The sequence below is a fragment of the Neofelis nebulosa genome, chromosome 6 (genome assembly GCF_028018385.1).
Source record: "Neofelis nebulosa isolate mNeoNeb1 chromosome 6, mNeoNeb1.pri, whole genome shotgun sequence".
Lineage (NCBI taxonomy): Eukaryota > Metazoa > Chordata > Mammalia > Carnivora > Felidae > Neofelis > Neofelis nebulosa.
Window position 1 is genome coordinate 141267137 of NC_080787.1, and position 11853 is coordinate 141278989.

The following is an 11853-nucleotide window of genomic DNA, read 5'->3' on the forward strand; positions in this document are numbered from 1 at the left end:
TCATGTGGCTGTATTTTTACCTGAAACTCTGATTGAATGTAGGATAGTCTAATTTGCATTAAAACCCCGCAAACAGAAATGAAGAATTTATCAAAGTACTCCACAGATGCTTTCCAACTAGTTCTCTGAAACCTGCCAGTTGACTAAGTTGGAAATGTTCAAAAAGCTGGTGTGGCTGTGTATTTAGGGATGAAGGGCAGAAACAAAATAATTCTATATGGTGCAAAGACTTATTATACAAATGATGAAAATTTCTTCCTTTATGAAAGAAGGAAAATTGAGATATATCTATATACTGCCTGATAGCTTATTTTTTGGATTATTTGAGATCATGTATGTGAAAGTGCATTGGAATTGTGATATTTTGTACAAATGGAAAATAGCAGTACTACGACTACTTTTGACAACATTGTGCATATGGCACTATTTTAGAGTCTTTCAGAAACTTTTATCTTGGGATTAGTTTCAACACAAAGGAAATGTAATAATAGAAAAATGGAAAATTATTTCTAGATACTTTTAAAACTAGGATAGATCTCAAGAAAGACTAAATCGGGATCTATGTGAATAGCATAAAAAATTTTAAAGGCTTTAGAACTGACATTTAATAATAAAGGGGAATTATGAATTTGTAGACAAAATTAACATAAGTATTTGGTTTTTTTCTGCATTTGTTTCTACACATAAAACTCTTGTTTTCTGAAGGAACCCCAGTGGCCCTGGCTATAACACTAACCATTTTTCTTATTTCATTACTACTAATCAAAGATTAAAACATTTCATATTAAGCTTGGTACCTTTTTTTGTTGTTCACATAAAGAAAAGTAAATTTCCTCTTTATATCTTACATCTTGAAGTTACTCACTATAAATTTATATAAATCAGACGTAATGACAATTTAATAAGAACACAAGCCCTATTCATCCTGTGGGAGTACTACTGTGACGTCTTTCAGAGAGCTTTGTGATTGCTCAGCCCTAAGTGTAAGCCCTATAAAATGATGGGCTTTGAAATGCTGGTCAGAGTGGAGTGAAAGGCAGTTGCCTGCAATAATAGCCAACCAGTACCAAGTTCTGGTTCAGCTCTGAGAGCAGAGAACTGGTGGAAACTTTCTCGGCCTCAGAGGACTTCAGCACCTAAGACAGCTCCAAGAATCTCCTTCGATTATAGAAAGCTCCCAAGGAACACTACTTGGCAAGGTGAGTGAAAACTTTACCTTTCTTTTTCTTTTTTTCCCTCCTCCTGCTTTCAACCTTTTCTCAGGGTATATTGAATATTTCTTTCCCTTGAAAAGAATTTTATAGTGTTCCTCCTTTAAAAAAACAAAAGACAAGTTTTTTAAGTCACCTGGTAAGTGTAGATAGATGCTTCAACTTCTTATATATCAGTGGATTTTTTTAATTCTTTTAGTTGGAAGATATTTTGCCTGGATCACTGTATACTTTTACTCAATGCTGTCTTTTTAAAAATGAATTAAAGTATTTTTTGGCTTGTATATACATTTTTGACTGAAGGGTTCAGTGGGTACATTTGTTTTAGATTTTCAGCTTCTTTTTTTTTAGTGTTGTTCTATTTCATATGTTAGTTATGTGAATCAAGGAAGCATTTATTTTCCTCTTTAAGTCTAAATTCTGCGATTTTTATAGACAAGACAAACAAAGCCAAAATTCCTAAATTTCTATCTAGAAACTTTGGAAATGACACATGTAAGTGGGTTAGCTGTATAAAAGCACAAACCTTAATTTTAGTATCTTTTTCCTTTTATGGCAAAAATTATTTCAATGATAATATGTGGTTTAATAATTTTTGGTATTAATTTTAACGATTAAGTTAAGTTGTTCGAACCCAGGCATAAGGAAATAAGTTTTTAACAATATCTACAAGAGGAAAAAGAAATTCATGTATAACATTTACACTGATATGTATATATAGATGTCTATACATACATGTATAGACACAGGCATTATTAAATAGATGATACTCCGGTGTTATATTAATTAGACATTAGAAACTTAAACTGTTTCTTTAGTTAGAAAAGATACTAAACATGGGTGCTACAACTCTGCTGTATGGATACTTCCAGCACTATAAAAGTATGGCATTCCACATACACTCAGCCCCACTATGTGCCTGGTAAGTGATAGGCAGCAGTTGAAAAGGATTCCAATTTTTATTCAAACACCTGCCACCAAAACAAAATCTTTTTGACTTAAAAAGTTATTATATTGCAGTTTAACTCCTTCTACCAGATAAAAATTACTTTTTCCAAACTCTGCAGGAGCCTTCATAAATTACTGCTAGACACTCAGAATTACTTTGAGATATCTTTGGTTGGAAAAGCTGATGTGATTCTCTCCCTTTCAAGGTACAAAGATGGAAACCAGAAGTAAGTCCCAGCTCCTTGTGCTGCTAATGCTGGTCAGCATGCTCTTCTCACAAATGTTGGCGTGGCCTCTTTTTGGAGCACCCTCTTCTCTGAGGTAAGTATTCCTTCAATGCATGCAGTTGAACATTCCTTCTTCATCTGTATGGGAATTTCCTACATGTTATTTTGGACAACTCAATTTTTTAGGTTATGTATCATTTGTTTAAATCTTTTGGTTGGTGTGTTAAGCAAGTTTTTTCAACATCAGGTCAACATGACTGTTCTGCATCTTGGAATCCACTCTCGGGGCATGAGAGACAGTGTCAATGGCTAGTTTTAAGCTTAGGGTGGATCACCTTTCCAAACAAGGAGGAAGAAGGATTTGACTTTCTTTCAATTCAAAACTGGTTTTAGATAAGTAATAAGATTTTATCCTCTGTCATCTCAGTTCAGTTTCTGATGGAAAAAAAAATAGATGTTTAGTTGCCTGCTTCATTGAAGTTCCTTTTCAAGATCAATCAGTAAATAACCTTAAGGTTAGTAGCTAATTAGTGAAACATATTGCTGTGAATAATCATGCTGGACAGACCTACCTATCTAGCCAGACTCAATTTATCAATATTATAAATTGTGGAATAACTGATCTACCAGTTAGTGAATTTTAATGTATCTTGTTTCAACCATAAATCCTTAGTTTTACTGTTCTCTATGTTATATTTCATTTTTCAAATTCATAAATTATAACATAACTCTTATTTAAAGCTTTATCTGAAATAAATTTATGTTAAAGAAGTAAACACTAAATAAAAACTACATTAGTTTGATTTTTTCCTTCCACTTTATAGGCACCACTATATCTACAGGCAAAATCATCATTTCTTTGCTCATTTTCCCATTTCTTATTCTTTTTTCAAGGTAGAATTATACTCAATAGAGTGAATTATCTCTTAGCTATTAGTGTTTGTGAAAACTGCTTAAAGCCAGATCTTATGTTGCTCTGATAACTAAATAGAATGATTCTATCTGAATTGTTATGTTATGTATCACAACACACAATCACAAGAATGCTGAAGTTTGCATTGATTGCTAGGTTTCATGCAAAGACTGCTTGTTACTTCCCCCAACTACTACATCACCAGAAGATACATAAGTCCCCAGGAGCTGACATACTCCTTGGAGGTTTACTCTAACCGTGAAAAAATACACATTTATAATTTTAATAGTGTGCAGGTGTTCAAAATGTGCATGCATTAAAAAATATAGTCACAGTCCATGTATAGGCATGATTATTCTTAGTCATTCAGTGAAGCATTGTACATTCTTCACTAAAATTGTATTAATACATAATACTAGAAATAAGAAGCCCTCACAAAATGTATTGAATTTGAGTTACTATTCAGAGATGGAGAGATTCTTTGTACTTGGTTAATATAGAGAAATTTATCACACTAAGGTGAATCTTTGAAAAAGATCTTAGAGACCTAGAGAAGGAAAAGCAGTTAATATTCACCTAGTGAGAAATGTTTGACAAATGATGCTAAACACCAATAAATACATGAATTTTTCCTAGTTTTCATATTGAATATTTGAAATTTTTTGAAGTTTCTATTTTGTACAAAATTTTTCCACCTGTGAATAACTTTGCAAAGTGAAGATATTCCTAATGAAGTATACTTTACTTAATGCACTAACACGATTGAACTAAATAACTCTTATGCTTGTAAAAGTTGTATGGCATCTGTTTTATGGGATAATCAAAAATTTCACTACTTATACTCTAAACCACAGAAGTCAGTAAGTCTAACTATGCTATCCATATATTGTGAATGGGTAATATTGCTCAAGAATACTGAGTATCTTATTCCCAATGATTATAAAACCATAAGCACTATATTCTGTGAAAGGAATATATTACACTTCTACCATATTTTTCCCTAAAAGGTTAGATGACAGAATACCACTTGAAGGAGCAAATGAACCTGAACAGGTTTCTTTAAAAGTAGACACTGACATCTTGCAAAATGCATTAGCTGAAAATGACACACCCTATTACGACGTGTCCAGGTGAGTTTGTGTTTATTGAGTTTTATTTTAGAAAACATGTTTTTGAAAAAAATATATATATATTTTTGAAATATAAATGCTTTACATTTTGTGTCACCATGAAGCTATTTTTACAGCACACTACAGGTTTCCATGTGCTGTGGCTTCATGCAGCCTGATTTATTGCAGCTCTAGCAACTGTACATGATTTTCATATAGAGAAGTTGTAAAAAGCCAGGACCAATAAATCATTCACTTACACAGAACCCTTTGTCTAGAACAGCATTCAAGTATAGACAGAGTAGCTCTATACTGAAGACAAAACATAAAAGTTCCTGATTTGGATGGGAAAGATGATTGATAGTCCCCAAGGGCCTCTTTATCTTAAGAGATTGTTTTGTTTCCAAATGTTTTAACAGAAGAAATAGCAAAAAGTATAATAAGGTTTTTGCTAAAAATCAAGATTGTTTCCTCTTGTATATATCTTTATTCAAGGTAGAAGAAACAAAGCACCATAAATAAATACACAGAAACTAACTTAAATATATTATTTTTCCCATCAATATTTATTGAAGAAGAATTAGTTTTATAGACTCTACCAGGAAGCATTACTTAATATTGAGATATACTTCTAAAAATTTAATTTCTTTAATTTTTCAAAGTGTGAGCTACAATTTGGAGTATATCTTAATATAAGTGACAAGAAAATACCTCATTAGGTTGTCAGGAAGCCTTCTTTTGGAAGTTTGCATGAGAAGCTTTCAAAGAAGCTGAGAAGTTTCTTTCTTGTTTAATGAGGCAAAATAATATCTTAGAAAAACATTTACAAAATAATGGCTATTCTTCTTTATTTTAGGAATGCCAGGCATGCTGATGGAGTGTTCACCAGTGACTTTAGTAGACTCTTGGGTCAACTTTCTGCCAAAAAATACCTTGAATCCCTTATTGGAAAACGGGTTGGGTAAAGAGAATTTATCATCTTATAATTATTTAATCTGCAAGTTATTTTTTCACTGTTAGCAATTTATTTACTTTGCTCAAAATTGATAACTCTGATGATGTACAATTTGGTTGAAAAATAATCTATATTATGTTTAATGTTTATTTATTTGTTTTGAGAGAGAGTGTGTGAGCCTGAGTGGGGGAGGGACAGAGAGAGGAGAGAGAGAATCCCAAGCTGGCTCAGTGTTGTCGGTGCAGAGCTCAATGCAGGCTCAATCTCACAAACCATGACATCACGATCTGAGCCGAAATCAAGAGTTGGAAGCTTAATGACTGAGCCACCCAGGCACCCCCAAAATTATATTCTTATATAAAATATACCATGCCCATGGATTAGGGACATAGGTTTTTAGTGATATCCTACTCATTGGCTACAGACACACTTATTTTTCTTAAGTGGCAATCATTTATCAATCTGCAATCAAATTGAACTAGACACAGTAAAAAAATAAGACATACACTGAAGCAAATTTTAATGTTTACTATAGTATTTGTTTTTTTAATTCCTGATCAAACCAAGCATATGAAGTTTCTTTCTTTAAATGGCCAATTGTTGAATATTTAGATGGCACTATTCAGGGTGACAAAGCTTCTAAAGAATTAACTTTTAAAGAAATATTCCTCCCAATGGCAGAACACAACATCAACTATCCCTCCATCTTTTTATGTTAATTATTTGCTCAGCTGATATACAATGTGTATGAAGGCTCCCAGTAAATGCCAAAATATGTTGGATTATTCCTTGCTCCCCTATCCTTGGGCTTAGATGTATTTTTCTCTTAGTCTTTTTGTGATAGAAAAGAAGTTGGGCATTAGAATTCTTTTTTATCTAATTTTATCCAAATTATTCCAAGAAATTTGGAACTTTGGCACATTTATTATTTCTTGTTAAAATCCCTTGCTTTCCTTTCCCCTGCATTCTTCAGCAATAGCATCACAGAAGACCAGGGGCCAATCAAGCGCCACTCTGATGCAGTCTTCACCGACAACTATACCCGCCTTCGAAAACAAATGGCTGTAAAGAAGTACTTGAACTCCATTCTCAATGGGAAGAGGAGGTAAAGAAACAGAGAACTTGCTAAAATGAGAAATTATAAATGAGTTCAAAAATAGAAGCTACATATGAAGACTTATTTCTCTATCTCACTCTCTATACTCTGTGAAACAGTAATTCTCAACCTTGGCTGACATTTGACTACCCTGGAGAATTTTTAAAATACTGATGTGTGGGCCTTACCCAAAACCAATTGTCAGGTAATTAGTGCCTCTAGAGGTGTGAGGCATGGCTCTAGGCATTGGTGCTTTGTTTTTGTTTGTTTTGTTGTTTGTTTGTTTGTTTGTTTTTGTTTCTAGGAGCTCCCCACTTGATTCTACTGTGTGTCCAGGGTTAAAAGTAATGACTGTAGAGACATCTACTCTAAATCTGGGAACTTTATCAGAAGTTTAAACTTTTTAAACATGTAAAGTGCAGTCAATTAGCAGTTTGGTACCATATGTGACTCCCTTCATATACATACTCAGTATCTTTATTTTACCAAATCAAACCACGAGTACTGCTGTATTCTAAGATTCTGTAAGACTTATGTCTCTCTAATGGAGTGCAAATATTGGATTATAATAAGTAGGAAGTGGGGTGCTCTCTTTTTTTTTTTCTAATTATTTTTGTTTCAATGGTCAGTATTAAGGGCAATCTTGCTTGGGCAAGATCAGACAAGATGAATGCCTTTGCCCACCACTATTATAATTCTGTACAAATAATTTGAGATACCTTACGATTCAGGAAAAATTCATATGTAATAACGAACCTCAAAGATAATTGGCTAGCCCTCAGTGCACTTTCCAGAGCACAGAGAACAGCGTAAGTCACACATCATCATTTCTTTGGAAGCTTGCTCATCTAAGGCCTTTAACATATACGATGTTCTTTTTCTATCTGCAGCAGTGAGGGAGAATCACCTGACTTTCCCGAAGAGCTAGAAAAATAATGGAAAAGCCCTTGGAAGAAAGCTGTTGACAGCTTCCCAGTGGTGGGTATATTCTGTCCATTCTTGTTTTATTCTTATAGCAAACATCTAATTACTGGAATAGGGAAGAATCACTTAGTAAAAAACATCTCAGAGTTCTCACAATGAGACCTCATGGAAAAGGACACTTCTATCCGAAGTGGACCCCAGCCCAGTAAACACTTAAAATGATTCATGCAGTGCTCTGATAGAAAAAAGGAGAGAGCTCACAATGGGCAAACAGTTTGCCACCTGCATGGTACCCCTCGTTTACTCAGACTTATTCCTCTCCTTGTTGAGATCTCAAACAGAGGAATCTGACTCACATAATGAGAAAAACTGGCTTTCTTTTTGAGACTTGAGCCACACTGCTTTTATTAATTTAAGGTTTAGCCCCACGATTGTTAGCACGGCATTTAATTTAGGTGCAGAAAAATACCACCAAATTACAGCATGGTTCATTATTATGAAAACACCAAGGCACTCTGGTTCTAATTGTATTTCTTGAACCATACCAAGCTTCATGCCGCAAGGTAAAATTTAGCTTCTTGCACCTATTGAGTGAGTGTAGGTGCTTTGATCTCATAGTATTTACGGTAAAATAGTTTTGGAAAAGAGAAAACATATGCAGGCTTTTCCCTTTGCTGTTAAGTGATAAGCTTGTTATCCCAGTTGCTTTTATGCACATGTGGATACAAGACATAATTCCTTCCTGAGTTACATTCAGGCTTACATTCGCTCATAAAAATATTGGGCAAGTGCTTAAAGGAATTGCATATCATCAGTGTATCAGAGGTTGGTAAACTTTTTCCCTAAAGGGCTACAGAGTGAATATATTTTGGCTTTGTGGGTTAATATGGAACCCCCAGGATAACATGTAAAATGAATGGGAGCTGCTGTCTCACTATAACATTGTATTTGTGAAACCTAAAGATAGGCTGGACTACAACCACTGAGTGGCTCGAGGAGACTAAACTAGCCCCACGCTCAGACTGAAGGCAATCCTTGGTCTTGCTGAAGTTCCTGGAGCAGATGGCTCAGGTTTTTGTGAGAGTGATCAAGGGGGGGCTAGTGTCTCTGAAGACATCTGCCCCATTGGTTACTTTTTGTCCACAAGAGAGACGTATGCTAAGGGTCTTGCACACGCCCGTTCTTTATCACATCAGAGAAACAAGTCCCTTTGCTCAAAGAAGAAAAATTACATAGAGCTTCTTGAAAAAAAAAAGTTTACAAGAAGAAGCTATTTCATTTAATCAAGAAATACAACGGGCACTGAACTATAAAGGAGGATTAATCCCTCTGTCTTTTGTAAGATCACATGAGATTCTGTCCTCCCTTCTTCTCTTTTCTGAATGGGTAACTTTGGACAAACCCTTTTAATGGGAAATCCTGCATGCCAACCATTTGCGAAAATTACAAATGGGTAATTATAATGACTAATTAAAGTGCCTCTTCACATTTTAATTCCCTTTCTGACAATCAGTCCTTTGGAAGATACCTTCCTGATATCCCAGACCATGATTTCCTGTCATAACAAGCTGTTCTCAAGGGGCACAGGGGTACAGATGTTATCAAATGAGTGGATGAGTGAGTGAAACTAAGAAGCTGTAAATAAAAATATGTTTACGCTTAAAACACCAATTCTTTCTTTTTCAGAACTCGTGAAGGAAAACGATAGGCGAAGTGATTATATTTTGAGTTCTACATAAGTAATTCAAGAACACAACTTCAGTATCAAAACCAAATAAAATATATAGTGTTGTGAATGTTGTGATTTGCTTCATCCTGATGTAATAACTGTGATGTTTACACTGTAAATATTATTTGAGTGTTCTAAAATTTGTCTTTAATTCATGAAAATCCTGTAATTTCATATGCTGTGTATCCTTTCTAACAAAAATATATTTAGTGATAAGTAAATACTAGGTTAATTCCAATTATGTGGAGCTTTGGGGGAGTGTAGTAATAGAACACAAATGATGTGTTTATTTATAGAGCATACTTAACTATTCAGAAGCGTGGAGCACATAATCAGTGTGTCTAAATTTGAATGTTAAGCAGCTAGAATGCTGAGTTAAATAAACTGCAAAATGTCTAAGAGAAAGCCAACCACAAAGATAAAAAGGCATTCTTCAAAACAGACTTTCAGAAAATGGTATGCGTTTTTGCATTTTTAGGCAACGTTTATTTTGAATGAGATTTAAAATCTCTCAAATTCAGATCTCTAATTGATGAAGGCTCTTTTCTGCAGTGGTGTTTCAGTGAAAGAGAATGGTCTCTATTTCTGACATTGGACCTTTCCTTCCTCCTTGTGTTAAGTATGTGTAAAATGTAAACTGAATGGAACATTTGTTTTTTCGGTAATAAATTTTTTCCCCATAATTACTCAAATAATGCTTTGGTCATCAGCTTCCTTCAGTGAAAGTACATTTGGAGACACAGCTATTTTGCCAAAATATAGGAAATTAATAGAGAAAATAAAGAACTTTGATTATCATTGCAGACACTTTCTATTGTTTTGATTTTGTTAAATGATACATCAGTAACCTCATTTTAGCTCTCAAGTTCCAGGCGCTAGATAGGTTTTGTGATGTTTGAGGTAGGACTATGTTTGATTTTGTGTGAGTTCTAAAACAACAGTGACTTAAATATGAGAGAAATTTCTTTCTCATTTAAGGCCAGAAGTAAAATGTCAAGGGTTAGTAAGATGGTTCTGCTCCATGAAGCCCTCAGAAAGCTAAACCTCTCCTCGTGATCCAAAATTGCAGCTAGAGTTCCAGCCATCATATCTGCATTAAGTAGTAGGATGGAAGAAAGAGCATAGAAAAAAAGGGGAAGGGGCAAAGAGCACATGCAGGCTCTCTTTTAACTGATATTTTGTGCTAATATCCCATTGACTAGAACATAGTTTTATGGTCAGAGTCATTTGGAAAACAGGTTAGAAAATGTTTTATTTTTGTTCTGGATAGGCATGTGCCCAACTAAAAACTGGGGTTCTGGTAATATAAAACAAGGAAAGAATAGACTTATGTGGGGATTTTTTTTTTTTTTTAGTCTCAAACTGTGGATCTTAAATTCTTATCAAAAAGACTTACAGAAATGATAAAGAAAGTGAGAGTCGATAGACCCTAACCATTAATGAGGAACCACCATCACAAGGCAAAATTTTGCTCAGGTTCATTTACTACGATTAGAACAAATGGCTCTATAAGGAGAGACTAACCTAGAACTACTGGTGAATGCAAAGGAAATTACACAAATTGAAGTGAATTGGACTAACTATATCTTTTGTTCATACCTGATTTCATAAATCATCAAATATTTGTTAAGTGAATTTTCTATGCAAAGTTCTATGCAAAGCACTGCCATGAAAACTGAAAACTTCTAGATGTTATTTGCACATAAGAAGCTTATAAAGATCAAATGGGGGTAGGGGTGCTTATAAAGATCAAATGGGGATAGGGGTACCTGGGTGGCTCAGTCAGTTGAGTGTCCGGCTTGGGATCAGGTCATGATCTCACGGTTCATGAGTTCAAGCCCAGCATCGGGCTCTCTGCTATCACGACAGACCCCAGTTCAGATCCTCTGTTCCCATCTCTCGCTGCCCCTTCCCCCCTCTTAAAAATAAATAGATATAAAAAAAAAAGATCAAGGACTCCTGGGAGGCTCAGTCGGTTGAGTGTCTGACTTAGGCCTAGGTCCTGATCTTGAGGTTCATGAGTTGGAACCCCGCGTTGGGCTCCGTGCTGACAGCTCAGAGCCTGGAGCCTGCTTTGGGTTCTGTGTTTCCCTCTCTCTCTGCCCCTCCCCAGCTCATGCTCTGTCTCTCTCCTTCCCTCTCAGAACAAATTTTAAAAAACCAACATCAAATGGGGGTGTAATTGCAGTGCAATTCGAATATGAATCTGCAGAGTTTTAATTTTACCTTATTAATGTAAGTCTTTGCAATTTAGTCCCTATTCCTTCACGAAATAATTATTGAATGACACTGATGTGCAATTTAGATATCTGAGGGATGAATGTTTTGGGCAGGAGCAAGTGAGGGGAAAATCCTGGCATACTTGGACAGCAAGGAAGCCAGTGTGGGCAGAGCAGGTGAGCTGGATGAGGCAGAGCAGGAGATGAGGTCAGGGAGGCTATCTAGTCCTTGGTAACACAGGCCACCATAAGGACTTAGCAGTGAATTGGGGAGATGTGGCAGAGTTTCAGACAGTGGTGTGACAGTATCTGAACTGCATTGCAACATAACGATTCTGGCTGCTGTGTTGGCAATAGGGTGCGGGGGTGCTGCAGGTGGGAGCAGGGAGAGGAGCGAGGAGGCTCTAGCTATAAATCAGGTGAATGATGATGGTGCTGGCCAGGTCCACACAGTACAGGTGGTGAGAAGTGGAGTCTGCATGTGTCTCAAAAGTAGAGCCGGGGCGCCTGGGTGGCTCAGTC

At 35.6% G+C, this 11853-nt stretch overlaps 1 protein-coding gene across 2 annotated transcripts; it reads left to right on the forward strand.

Moving 5' to 3' along the window:
- The first annotated feature begins 916 nt into the window (after positions 1-916).
- Positions 917-9915, forward strand: VIP (vasoactive intestinal peptide). 2 transcript variants are annotated; one of them, XM_058735704.1, is made up of 7 exons: positions 917-1199; positions 2366-2480; positions 4307-4429; positions 5265-5369; positions 6337-6468; positions 7353-7437; positions 9070-9915. In XM_058735704.1, exons 2-6 carry the CDS (start codon positions 2374-2376, stop codon positions 7393-7395), a joined length of 510 nt encoding a protein of 169 aa, XP_058591687.1. In that variant the 5' UTR covers positions 917-1199; positions 2366-2373; the 3' UTR covers positions 7396-7437; positions 9070-9915. The 2 variants fall into 2 exon arrangements, with proteins under 2 accessions (XP_058591687.1, XP_058591685.1); XM_058735702.1 differs by having other exon boundaries at positions 946-1199; positions 7350-7437.
- Positions 9916-11853: the final 1938 nt, after the last annotated feature.